The sequence below is a fragment of the Thalia democratica genome, chromosome 7, assembly GCF_965202585.1.
Source record: "Thalia democratica chromosome 7, ktThaDemo2.hap1.1, whole genome shotgun sequence".
Classification (NCBI taxonomy): domain Eukaryota; kingdom Metazoa; phylum Chordata; class Thaliacea; order Salpida; family Salpidae; genus Thalia; species Thalia democratica.
The window spans coordinates 63,960,226-63,974,176 of record NC_139171.1 but is presented as its reverse complement, the minus strand read 5'-3'; the positions used below and the strand labels follow the sequence as shown (position 1 = coordinate 63,974,176).

General features: G+C 24.7%; 1 protein-coding gene across 1 annotated transcript; it reads right to left on the bottom strand.

Annotated features, from left to right (window-relative positions):
* Positions 1 to 1,188: 1,188 nt before the first annotated feature.
* Positions 1,189 to 2,409, bottom strand: LOC145841696 (kelch-like protein 7). Its single transcript, XM_082949047.1, has one exon. The coding sequence runs from the start codon at positions 2,407 to 2,409 to the stop codon at positions 1,189 to 1,191; it is 1,221 nt and encodes a 406-aa protein (XP_082805173.1).
* Between the last annotated feature and the right edge of the window lie 11,542 nt (positions 2,410 to 13,951).

Below are 13,951 nucleotides of genomic sequence, written 5' to 3'. Positions count from 1 at the left end.
ACTGATTAAATTAATTATTTGTTACTGTTTATTAAGTTATCCATATTCATCATATTTTACTTTGCAGACCTAAGGATTCCAATTTTGAAGAAACGTCGTTATCGAATTTTAATTAAAATAATAAATTTTTAAAATGTTTTTCTAGAATCATAAAAAATATATGAACAACATTATAAAGTAAAAAATTTCTTAAATTTAGAAAAAAAATGCTGGTTAAAAGTTTTTAGTACTTATCAAAAACAAGTTACATGTATGAAAATTAACTAAAAGTAGTAATATATGTTTTTGCCTGCAGCATACTTAAAAATTTATTTTCTAAACAATCAAGCCGTCATAAGGGAATCAAATATATTTACAGAGATTGCTTCAACTACCACTAATAACTTTAAAATTTAAAGCAATTAACATTGATCTGTTTGTTGAAAATAAAATTAGAATTTTATAAATAAAATGACTAATTTGTAAAAATTACAAAAAAGTACTTAAAAATTGCGTCGAAAGAGTACACATACGTTTAAGGAAATAAGTGATTTAAAGTTATATAAATAACTAAGCTGTTACAATATAAAAACACTGTCAATAAATCAGCATGAAATAATTAGTATTCATAAGTTATTTTCTTTATAACACGTTTTAAAAAATAACATAAATTTATTTATAAATATTCACACAATACAATACGTACTATTCTAAAAAAAATTATTTTCATTAAACACTAAAACGCATCATTAAGTAGAAAATATTTGTGCACGAATATCAAAAATACATGTACATTTAAAGAAAAATTATATAATTGCCAAGAAACGTGTATAAACAAATCTGAAGAACTTGAGATTATATTAAATCGTCTTTTAAGCATATATAGTTTATTGAACGACAAAAAAAATGCTAAAAAGTTCGTTTAAAAACCTTACGAAAATATATTCCAGTTACTGAGTTATACTCAACTCATGTAATTTGATGTTGATTCAAGAACGAATCATAAAAATAAAACAAGTAAGCATAGTGTGCAATAAATAATACACATCCCAACTTTAAATTTCAGTTAAAAAAACTTTACATTTAAAACCTAAATAACTAGAATTTTTTAACTTAAATAATTTTTAAGAATCATTTTCAATTTACACAGCGTTCAATATTTACTCAAGCATCACTATCATTTTACTAGTATATTGCGTATGCTAGCTTTTAATATAAAGGTACTCTGACAGCTGAGTAATCAGAAATGCTTTGAAGAGCTTTACACGAATTTTCCGACCAATTATCATTATCAACATCATAACATAGTACACGGTCTAAAAAGTCATGAAGAACAAATATTTTACTTTCAACCAAAACAGCTGTCGAATAAGGTGAATGGAATATAGGAGTTATAAGTGTGACAAACATATTGCTACTTTTATCAAAAACTTCACAATTCGTGTTAAAATTTGCACCTCCAATCGCAAATAACTTGCTTTTAACACGAAATAAACTATGATCTCGTCTTCTTTCAATCATACTTGGCATTTGTGTCCAAGTATCAGCAAAAACATCATATGATTCTACTGTGTTTGTAACATTGTAGTTGTTATATCCACCTGAAACAACAATCTTTTCTTCAAATAATGCACATGCTGCGCTTTGTCTCATTTCGTTCATTTCTGCAACTTTTTTCCATTTTAATTGTTTTGTGCCAAATTGAAGGCAAGAACTTAATGTTTGAGGAGGTTCGGGATTACTACCTCCAATTATATAGTTTTTATCCATAAATGCACAGGCACAAAAGTTTTGACGTTCATCAGGTATATTAGTTACTTTACTCCAGGTTTTCTTCTTAAGTGAATATTTTTCAACGGACTTTATACGACTGAGATTACTATCAAAACCACCAAAAACATAAATATCTCCTTTAAGATAAACTGTTTTAGAAGTATATCTTTCTGCTAACATTGACGGAAGATTTGAAAGTCTTTTGTTGATGTTTTCATCAAACCGTTTCACTTGACAAATGGCCTTATCTCTTGAAAAACTAAGTCCTCCACAAATAATTACATTGCATATTGATTGACTACAGTATCTAGTTTTGTTACAAGTTGTAGAATCTAACTGATAAAATCTATTTCTGTTGTTAAACACTTCAACACAATCATCATTCGTAGAAATACATGTAGACTCATTTAAGAGGTATTTTAAACAGTGATCTGATAAAAGATTAAGACGAACTTTTAATAACAATTGTTTTGCAAATTTGCCACGTTCTTCTATGTTGTAACTCAACCATTTTTTTAATGAATCGTAAACTTCAACTTCTGAATCTATTTGTAAACTAGAACTTTTAAGTACTCTTGTGATGGACCTGAGATCTAATTCTAGAAAGCTTTTAGTTTCAATAACCAGTACAAAACAACGTTCTATATAGCTAACCATATTTTTATAAAGACTTGGTAAGTAGAAAAGTCTAGATAGCTGATAATAAGTTGCAGCATTATGAGTTTTTACTTTCTTGTTCATAACTTGGCATAGTTTATTTTTACTGTTTTCATCTAAAAACAATAAACTAGACTTGACCATCAAAATCATCTTTAATCGGTTATTCCTTATTTTACCTAAAATTAGATTATAGAATTTTTAGCAACTTAAAATATTTGAAAATATTCTCTTTGAAATTTTTATTAATAAGAATTTTAGGATATAAAACAAACATTGCTATTTATTTAATCAAAAATTATATATACTTGTAGCTATTGTTTTGTTTGTTAAATTTCAAATAGTAATAAAATGATAGAGTTGATACATTGATCAAGTATTTATATATATTTTCATTTTATTTATAAATAGTTAGAATTAATACTAAAAGACATGTACATACTCATAAGTAACTATTTTAAACCATTACTAACCATATTTGTTAAAACTTTGTAATTTTTTCTTTGCAGAATTTTTACAAAATGTCTGAAAGTCAACATTGTTCCTTGGTGGTAGTGATACTTCTTCAAGTTTTATTTTTTTTAAATCAATTTCATTCTGATTATATTCAGTTGAAATGATTTCATGTTGTTGGAATGCACTTCTTTTCATTTTAATTGTTAAAAATCTAAGAAAATGTCAAGTTTACTTAAATAAAGTTTTGTACAATACATCATAAAGGTACAACGTCCCAAAAAAAAATTTTACACTTAAATGTGTACTAAAAACAGTTTAGATAACACAAACTTGACTTTTATTTTCATTATAAAGACTAATTTCAAATACTTAATAATTTTTTACAGTATAGATGTTGATTTAAATTTTTAATATACTAGAATTATAAAGGTTGAATGAAAAAAGATGTATGGCACAATTTTTTTGTACATAGTTTGCATATTTATCAACCCCTTTTTTATTTTATATTCATATGTAACCTATGGATGTAGGTACCTTTAGATCATAAACTTAACGTAAACTAACTCTATTAAAAAACAGGCATGACATGAGTTAACATATTTTATATAAAGCACAATTGCAAACACTAACAAATATATAAAGAACAACAAATGTCAGAAACACTTTAAAGGTACAACCTTTACACAAAGTTTAATGTAGCAATAATATACTTTAAGAATGTATAAATAAAATATAATTACTTACAATGTAAATAAGAAATATTTAGAAAAATAACACTAACAAAAAAAAAAATAAAAAATACAACAAAACAATATAAATGTCTATTCTTCATAATAATCTAACGTTTACTGCAGCAGGCTGTGGCTAGTATCCCCCCAATGCTTTATGTGGCTAATTTATATAACAGCGTTATAATTTTTTTGCAATTATTAAATCAGTAGTTTATGGTCTGCACTTTATTTTCTCATTTTTCAACTGTTTTAAACTTGCATCAGTATAAAACTTGACATTGCGAGCTTTCTCTTAACCGCTTGAATGAGCTTTTAGCTCAAAACTTTGAACCAAATTTAAACTGTAATCAGATGCAACTTGATATCCTATTACACATAATAAAATTTAGCTTAACAAATTCTAGATAAAACTAAATCAATAACTTTTGTTAAAATACACATAACTAAACAATAAAAACAATTTTACCTATTTTTAAAATTTTAAAATAGTTCTAAATCAAATGTTAGTTGAAACCTTTGTTATTTTAAAACTTTATAAAAACGTGTTCAGTTTTATGGGTTTTTATTCCACTAATAAAGCTTGATTATATATTTATGTGCAACTTTTTATATAAAAAGTGTTTAAGACTTATCATCTTCTTTAATTACATTTTATAATATCTTACTATTATACTTAAATCAGCTTTTATGGAAATTTGTACTGAATTTTGTTAAAAGTTAGAATAAAAAAAAACTAAAATGCATAAAAAAATGTACAGGTTAATTTTTATAACAGTTATTTTAATTGCAAAAACTTACTTGAAAGTTTAATAGGAAAACGTAAAAATAGATTGATTTAGTAAGATTTAAATTTTTTCCTAAGTTTTCTAAGTTTTCATTGAAGTTGTAACAATAAATGCCAGATTTATATTCTATGATCTATTAAAGCTACTTTAGCCTGACTTTTTAAGATTCAACTAGTATTGATTGTAAAGTATTGAAATTAAATATTTCTAAGGTTTGCTCTTATCTTACATAAAAAAAACTTATTTAAATAATATTGTGCATTAAATTTTTTTTGTCATATAGTAAGATGTTAAATAAAATTTACATAAAAGAATAAAAAAATATTAATTTTATTTAAATTAACTTACTAAGAAATTTATTTAATTAAACTAGAAAACTTTTAAGAAGAACAGTTTTGATTTTGTAAAATACAGATTATATAATTACAAAAACAACTTAAATTAAAAATAGAATTTTAGGGTTTATAAAATTTATGTAAAATTTAAAAGTCTAATAAAGCTTTAATAATAAAGTTTTCTAATGACTTATATAAAAGATATGAGTCCTTAATTTTTTCAAGTAAAACTTTAAACAACACCGTGTTGTTCGTATAGATACAAAAACATAAAATTTATTTATCAAATTTTTTGTTACATGAGTATCAAAATCATTTATAAGTTTTATTTTTCTAACTTTTGATAATCAAATTTACAGTCAAGATTTCAGTGAGTACAACACTTAGTCTTGTAATTTAAAATTATCAAAAAAGTAATTTAAATTTGTCATGCATACAAATATATATTTTTTTACTTTATAATAAAACTATATAATGTAGTTCAAGAATTTCAGGTACTCTACAAATTTCAGAGTTAGTCTAACAGGGATATTTATGTTAATTTAATTTTGAAAAAATACTTAGTAGTTTGATAAAAGCACTAGGCAATTTTATTTCTACAGTACCTGGGTAAACATTTTTGTTAATGGTAAAATTATTAAACAAATTGATAAATATATAGAAACTTTCTTTATTATAGCTGTTTATTCTATACATGTTAAGATAATTAAGATATTTTAATTCCAAAAGCTAGTAACTCTATCTTTTTACTGACAAAACAAATAAAAATATACTAAAAATATTCTATTGTCTTTTTATTTTCAAACATTAAAAATTCTGAAATTTACTAAAAATCTACAGTTTAAATTTAGTAATAAAATACTTTTTATATTAAGTCCAGAAGACTAATAGTTATTATTCAGTATTCAAGTGACTATTTTGGCTTTAAGAATTTACTTAATTATTATAACGACATTTAAAGATTTTAAATACTGAGATTTATTTTTCTTTATTTACTTTACTTTTTGCTTCAAATTATAAATCATTGTTAAAAATTATACTAAAAAAACACATACAAACGATTAGTTAATTTTTTTAAGATTAGTGTTCAATTGTTGTACAATACAATTTTAACTTTTGAATGGGAAAATTGTCAAAAAATAACTCGAGCATGTAATTTTAAGAAAAAATATATAAACGTTTATTCAATATTCAGATATTGTATCTATTGAATTTTGGCAGCTCTGTGTACAATTAAAATTTTGAATACACATACCATTTAATTTTCAACATTTATTACTCCTCACTAAACACTTTAGTCTTTAATAAAATGTATGTATAATTGTTAAATTAACTTAAAAATGGTAAAAGTTTTATTTTCAAAGTATTAAAATGGACTACGAATCTATAACCGAAAGTTTTTATCCTACATCAGGTCTTTGAGCAAAACTTTTTGAGGTTTTTTTTTGTCGCTCAGTCATAAAGTATACACATTAATTTATGGCGAATTATATTGTTTTTGTTTTTATAATATACTATTATGTTATTTTAATAGTACTTGTTGGTTTAAATTAATTACTGTTTTTTAAGAAGAAATTCTAGGTATTATAACAAAGTTGTTAGATTATTGTAAGGTAAAAGTTTTTCTTCTACAGTTCAGATACATTCATTCCAGTAGTAAATATATAAATAATACATATATAAATATAGTTGTATGTTAAAATGTAAACTAAAATCAACTTGCTTTCTGGTTGACTGGTTTTGTAATTTTTAATAAATACTTTATGGAACAGCAGTGAAACTAGTATTGCATTACACTTCCTGCCATTTTCAAAAGAATCTCAACTTCTCTTTCCCTTTTTGCTCGAAGAGAATCTCAACAAAAAAAGCAACTTACTCGGCTTATTCCTTTTTAAAGGTTAATGGCAAACAAGAGTAATTTTTATTGTCAAACAGTGCAACTTTCCCTTGTTTAACAGCACAGAAAAATAAAGTAACAAAAAATACAAAGTATTTGATTAGTATGAATTAGAATCAATTTAGTTAGACAGTAATAAAAAAATTAAATGCTTTCAAAAGTTTATTTTTAACCTCTCACATTTAAAAACAGTTTTGAGTACTTAAAATTCTATAAAGCCTTTTCAAAATATTTAAATAGCAAAAGTTTCCAGTTTATAAAATGATACAAAGTTCTTGAAATGTTCAGCATGTTACTGGTCTTTGTTCTCATAGCTACAAATAATTGTTTTCTTTTTTCTACTATGCTATTAAAATTTAATAGCCTTACACAAACTTAACATAACTTACTTCGCCTTAAAATTACTCACCATTTTATATGACTTACTTGTACTCATACATCAACAAAACCTTTATGGGATATTTGAAACTATTTTTGTCAGTTCTATAGTGACTTGGTGGACTTAAAGAATTTTAGTTGCATTATGACTTTGTGAACTCAAATTTTGTCATTTCATTGTGACTTTGTGGAATTGAACTTTGTCAGTTCTATTGTGACTTTGTAAACTTGAAATTTGACAGTTCTAATTAAGCTTTGTGGACTTTTTGATTCTCAAATATAATTTTTATAATTATCACGACCTATTGCTTGATGATATTCCTACCCTATGTCTTTCTGGATGAAACAATATGGTTTTTAAAGGAGGCAGATATTAATTGTGAGTATTGCTGCTTTAAATTTAAATGCAAGCTTTATTGCAAAATTTCTCAAAATATACTGCTAAATAAAATGCTATATGAAATTAAAGTCACTAAAATATAAAATGTGAATTAAAAGTATGATGAATATCTCTAAAATAAAAGTTTAAATTATGTCTGGTTTTCTTTAACTCTTACCTAAAAAACTGATGATTCCTTACCTCAAGGAGACAAACTTCATCCATCAGGTGTTAGTATGCTTTAATAATAAACTTATAAGGTAATAGTATATACAACTCCTACACTAGAAACCATAACTAAATTAAATCTAAACTATACTAATACTGATAATACTAAAAACTATTTTATATAAACTAGGCATGACAAAGAATGAACATATTGTATTAAAGAACTATTGCAAACACTAGAAAACATATAGAACCATGTACAGTTTAAAATATTTTACATGTAGTCAAAAGTTTTACAAAAATTAATTCTAACAAGAATATACCTTTAAAATGTATAATAAAATTGAAGTTTAAATCAAAAATACAAACATGTAAGTGGTAAACAATATTTAAAATCAACTTTACAGCAAAAAGTTAAAGTAATAATTAAATACAAATCTTGAAGTACACCTAGAAGGTCTAAACTAGAAACACTTACTACAATCAAAGTGCTTCTAGTTTTTTATAGCTATATCTTAAATTGTGAACTTGATATAGACCAGGGTTTACTAAACTTTTTTCAAATGCCCTCCTATATAGAAACAAAATAATATGGCCCCCTTTAACAATATTGCTCAAACTACCATTGAAAACACATAGTCCTTTTTTGGCTCCTCGTTCATTTCAAAGTGCATTTCATTTTACTACTGTCTACTTAAATGATTCCTACTTAATTAGTATAATTTTATTTTACTTTGTATTAGTTATAAGAAAATAGTACTTTTAATTGCTAAACTATAAATAATCTAAAAATGATACTAACTAGTATAAATATTAGTTTTCTTTGATGTCAGCTAGTTTACAAGAACTCATCCTAATAAGCTTTGGTTGTTCTTCATATTTTTAACAGATAAAAAAATTAAGTTAAAATTTTAATAAATATTTAGTTACTAACTTTTGTTTGAACCTTTATTTCATTTTAAATAACCAATCACACTTGCTTGTTTTACTAACTAATTTTTGTCTAATTAACAAGTATAGTTAATTTGCTATGTTATAAAGTCAAAATCTTATGATATGATTTTATGATTGAGAAAATAAAGTATATTTTTGATTAAGTGTTATAAAACTTTCAATTTAATCATTCATTTTTTTAGAACTATGTGATTTAGTAGTAACAATAACATTTTAATTTGATTTTTTATCAAAAAAATTTTAAAAAGAAATACGTTTATATTTTAAACACTCAAGAAAGTTTAACTTGAACATTGTAGATTTTTTAGTATTAGTCAGACTTCACTATAACAGAGTATTTAGTTTCGATGAAACTTTAGTATATCAGAGGTCTTAGTTTTAGTCAATCTTTAGTATGTTAGAGACTTTAAATTAAGTCAAACTTGACTTTTTCAAACAAACTAGACGTTTTAGTTTTATTCAGACTTAAGTAAACCACAGCTTTTAGTTTTAGTCACATAATTAGATCCAACTGTATTGGTAGGTGTCGAATATGCACAAAGAGAAACTTTTGCACGGTTTGAAAACTTTTTTTTTGGTTTTGTGATTAGTCTAGTTTAAACTTTTTATATTTTATCTACTATCCACGAACCCATAACCCTTGGTCAATAATTTTCTCATCTTCCTTTTTTCAAGTAATTTTATTTATGTTCTTTCTTCTGTTTTAGTTGTTGTTTTTACTATCACTTTTATCCCTAACCGTTGGTCGATAGTTTTTTTGTTATTAACTTATGTTTGTTAAATTGTTTATTACTTTTGTTAAATATTTTATTACTCTGTGCAAAAATAACTTTTCGTGCAAAAGTGTCTTTGTGTAAAAATGTCTTTGTGCCAAAGTGACCACCGTGCTAATGTGAATCCCCGTGTATGAAAATATCTTTGTGTAAAAATGTCTTCGTGCAAATTTGACCCGTCATCACTTTATTCATTAACTGTTTTACGAAATAAAAAGAGTTATAGACCTACTTGAAATTTAGTTTACAAACTGTTTAATAGTCTTATATGACTTCTTATGGTTTATAATTTTTTAAAATTAGAATAAAAACTTAACTTATGCATGACCTGTTATTCTGGTGAAATTATGTTGATAAAACAAAGATAAAGAACACTTTTGCTTTATAAAGATTAAAAATAATCTTTTTCTAAAGCTATGTGGAGTAACTTACATGTTTTCTTAAATAGTATACATATATAAATAAAAAGTATTACTACAGTAAAACTCATACGTATAGCAAAAAGAGTATAAGTACAGAGTTTGTTTATCATTTGTTTGTTTTTAATTTGGAAAAATAAAATGACTTAGGATGAGAAAAAGATAAACAGCTAAACAAATGATTTTAAAATTTGGCTTGTAGTAAAGGAAAGGTGAAAAATATGCACGAAAGAGACACTTTTACATGAAGGGTCACTTTTGAACTAAGGGACATTTTTGTATAATACACTTTTGCAAGGCGTCAATATTGCAAAAGAGGTCACTTTTGCACGGAGTAAAATTATTTTTAAATTATATATTTTGATAACCAGTATTTTTCTGTTTTATTATAACTGTTATCCCTCATTCTTAGCCTTCATTGATAGCTGTTTTTTTTTTGCTTTTTACTACTTTTTTTTCTATTAATAATTTTTATTAACTACTTTTTTTTTCTGCTATAACTGTTACCCCACATTACCTCGTCCAGTAAATTTTTTACTTAATAATTAATATAGAACTATATAAAAATAATTAGAAATAGATATATAGATTAATTTTTTTTTGTTCTAGTCATTTGTTTTTTTTAATAATTTTTTGGAACTAGTTTAACTTGATTTTTTATGTAACTTAGTATACAATAATGGTCTTAATTAGTCATAAAAAAATTTAAAAATAACTTAACTAGCTTAGGATTTTTAGACTTTTTGCATAACATAGTTAAGAACTTGGATTGTATCAACTTTTTGATAGAATAAATCTTTGAATTTTTTAAAATTAAAAGATATTAACTAAATTGCAAACGTAAGACATTTATATAAAATTGTACGAAAAATTTAGAGATAGTTAGGAGTTAAAATGAAAAGAAGTGCATTTAAACAACAAGAAGTCAATTCAACTGATAACAACCAAAATGAAACTGATTTAAAGAAAATAAAACCAGAAAAAGTATTACTACCATTATGTAGCCGTGTGAAATTTCAAACAATTTGTATGAAAAATTCGAAGAAAAAATTACACGGTTTCAATAAATCTAGTTAGTTAATGCTGAAAATAATTATTATCGGAAAGGTCCATGTGTTATAGAAAAAAAGTCAATTTTTTTTCAATTAATTAAAAAATGTATACACGTTAAAGTAAAAATTTTCATTTTTATAAGTAAATAAAATAATTATAAAAACCCTTAATAACAAACAAATATTTTTTGCATGTATCATTAAAATAGGACTTATCATAAACAGGGTTCGTGCGCACCAGGCTAAATCAGGCAAATCAGTTTTCTATTTAAAAAACTTAAGAGTATTAGTTTTATCTAAGTTCAAATAGTTGAAAATTCTCCTTAAAGAAAATTGAAATTTTTATTTTAAGATTAATTTGAGATGTGAATATAGTTTTAAACTCAATAGAGAGTTTGTAACTAAAACATTTTAGCCTTTTAGACTAAAAACGTGTCTAAAACTTTTTTAGACTTTCAGCTTTTAAAAAAAAAATTTCTGACATAAGTTTTCTATCTTAGTTCAACAATTTGTAACTAATAAAAGGTGCGTACTAAAGAGTGTACTCAGTGAAAGTGCGTAAAATGAATGCGTAATCTCAAAACATGCATTCTAGATATGCACACTAAAAATGCGTATTTAATGAGAAGTTAATATCCTAAACAAATACATAAAAGGAAGGTTGACATCAGGCTAAATCAGTCAAAACTGGAAAAAGTTTTACTGATTTAAACCATTTAAAAAAACTTGTGCACAAACCCTGAATCAGCCTTTTCACAGTTAAATGTTATTTTTGAGTTGTAAGTAAGCTAAATGTCGCTTTCTGAAGATTTTAAAAGCTGCAAACAATTTTTGAGACAAAGCTGGTTTAAGTCGGAGACTACAATAGTACTATTTAAGATCCCCTATACCAAAAACGACTTCTTAAAAGGAATTTTTCTATCTTGAAAAAATATCAGGCTAAATTGGTCTTAATCAGGCTGAATGAAAATAATTTTGCGCACGAACCCTGATAGGTTTTTATAACATTAACAAATTTGAAATAAAAACCAGATATTTAACTAAAAACTTTTTGAAAAATTTTGCTTATTTATACATAAGTTTTTTAATTGTTATTAATATGTATATAGTTAAATAACTTAAATTAAGTTTATTTCAGGTAAAATAAAGAATGATAATTTGAAACTAACTTCTTATAACAAACATAGACATTGTAATCAGTGTATGTTTAGTGTAATTATCCTTAGAGGTTATGATTCAAACTATTGGGAAGATTTTAGTGAAGTAAAACAAATGGATGTAAATAATTTGAGTAAGGTTACTAATCTTCTTCGAATGACTAAAGAGCGATGTAGTTTAAGGACAGTTTGTTTAAAAGGATCAGTTTATGTATTCGGTGGTTTTTATAAAAGAGCTCCTATAAAATCTGTTGATAAATATTCTTTTCTCAGTAAAACCTGGAGTAAAGTAACTGATATACCTGATGACCGTCAAAACTTTTGTGCTTGTGCATTTATGGATAAAGTGTTCCTTTTTGGAGGAAGTATTAAAGGACTATATAGAACATCCAGTTATTGTCTGCAGTTTAATACGAGGAACTAAAATTGGAAAAAAGTTTCAAAAATGAACGAAGTATTGCAGCTAGTGCAATATTTGAAGGAAATATTGTAGTTTCTGGTGGATACAACACTAATATTTTAAACACAGTAGAATCATATGATGTTTTTCCTAATACTTGGACACCAATGCCAAGTATGATTAAAAGAAGAAGTAGTCATAGTTTGGTTTGTGTTAAAAGCAAATTGTTTGCAATTGGTGGTCCAACTTTAAACACGAGTTGTGAAGTTTTTGATAAAACTAGCAATATGTTTGTAAAACTAAAAACGCCAAAATTTCATTCGTTTAGTGTAAAAGCTTTTTTAGTCGGAAATAAAATATTTGTTTTTCAAGAAGGTACAAAAATTGTATTATGTTATGATGTTGATGACAATAAATGGTCAGAAGAAGTTTGTGAAGCTACAGAAAATAATTATGACTATTCAGCTGTCAAAATACCTATGTTTTAAGAAAACTTTGTAACATAATGGACTAATTATTTTGAGTGATGCTTATAAACTTTTATTTAACTAAATATCTGAATATTTAATTACCTATATTTAAAAAAGAATGTATAAGTAGTAGCGATGTCTTACATCTTAAAATTCCAATTTTAATAATTTTTAGTGTCTTTTTAGTATTCAACATACTTTATTTCTTGCTGTAAATTCTACCAAAGTTGATAGTACAACTTTTTACGTTTTTAACGTCTAAATAAAATTAGCTCTTTCGAATCAAAAGCGATATCATTAGATTTTTTTTTTAATATATGTATGAACGTTTAACGTCTATTTATAAGTTTTATTTTGTAATAAAAACACTAAGACTTGTTAGCATGTCAGTTTTTATTATTGAGTTAAATTTTATAAGATAACATTTAATTTTGTTGCTTGAATATAGATAATTTCAAAAAAGTAATAAAATCTTATGTGTAATTTTTGTACCATAAGAACCATTTCATTAATTACTTTTGAGTTTATTTAGTCGCATTATAATAAAAACAAAACGCTGTTCATTGTTATTTTATACTATATATTGTAGTAGTTAAGTTTTATTTTTGTAGAAAACTACAAGTTTTAATGCTATAAAATAGGTTTATTGATTGAAACTAAAGTAATTAATTTTCTTTGATATTTAAGGCAAGCTTCCTCTCCTGATTCTTTAATAATCTAACTGGAGCAGGATGACTGTCTAGAGCAGTGGTTTTCCTGCCAACGAACATTTAATAAATATTTAATAGTATTAAAATAAGTCTAGGTAAAAATTTTAAGTTTTAAAAATGTCAAGTTTAATAATGATTGTAATCTTTATTAATGATTTATTTGGATACTACAAATAAATTTTAATAAGAATACACACTTAAACTAACACAGAGTTATAACACACTGAGCCTTTTTGAACTTTTTAAACATTGCAGATTTAAGTGTAGTATTCGCAAAGTATTCGTTGTAATATCGTTCGTAGAATTCTCATATATTGTAACAAAAATGGTCTTTTAAATTAGAATAGACGTCTTCCTCAAGGTTTGCAGTTTTGCGATTCAGTTTTTAATTATTGACGTATTTTGTTTAAAAATAACATCACAAAAAAAATCAATTTTTAGCCCGAAAAAACTTGTTTTGGATAATTTTCCTACTAAG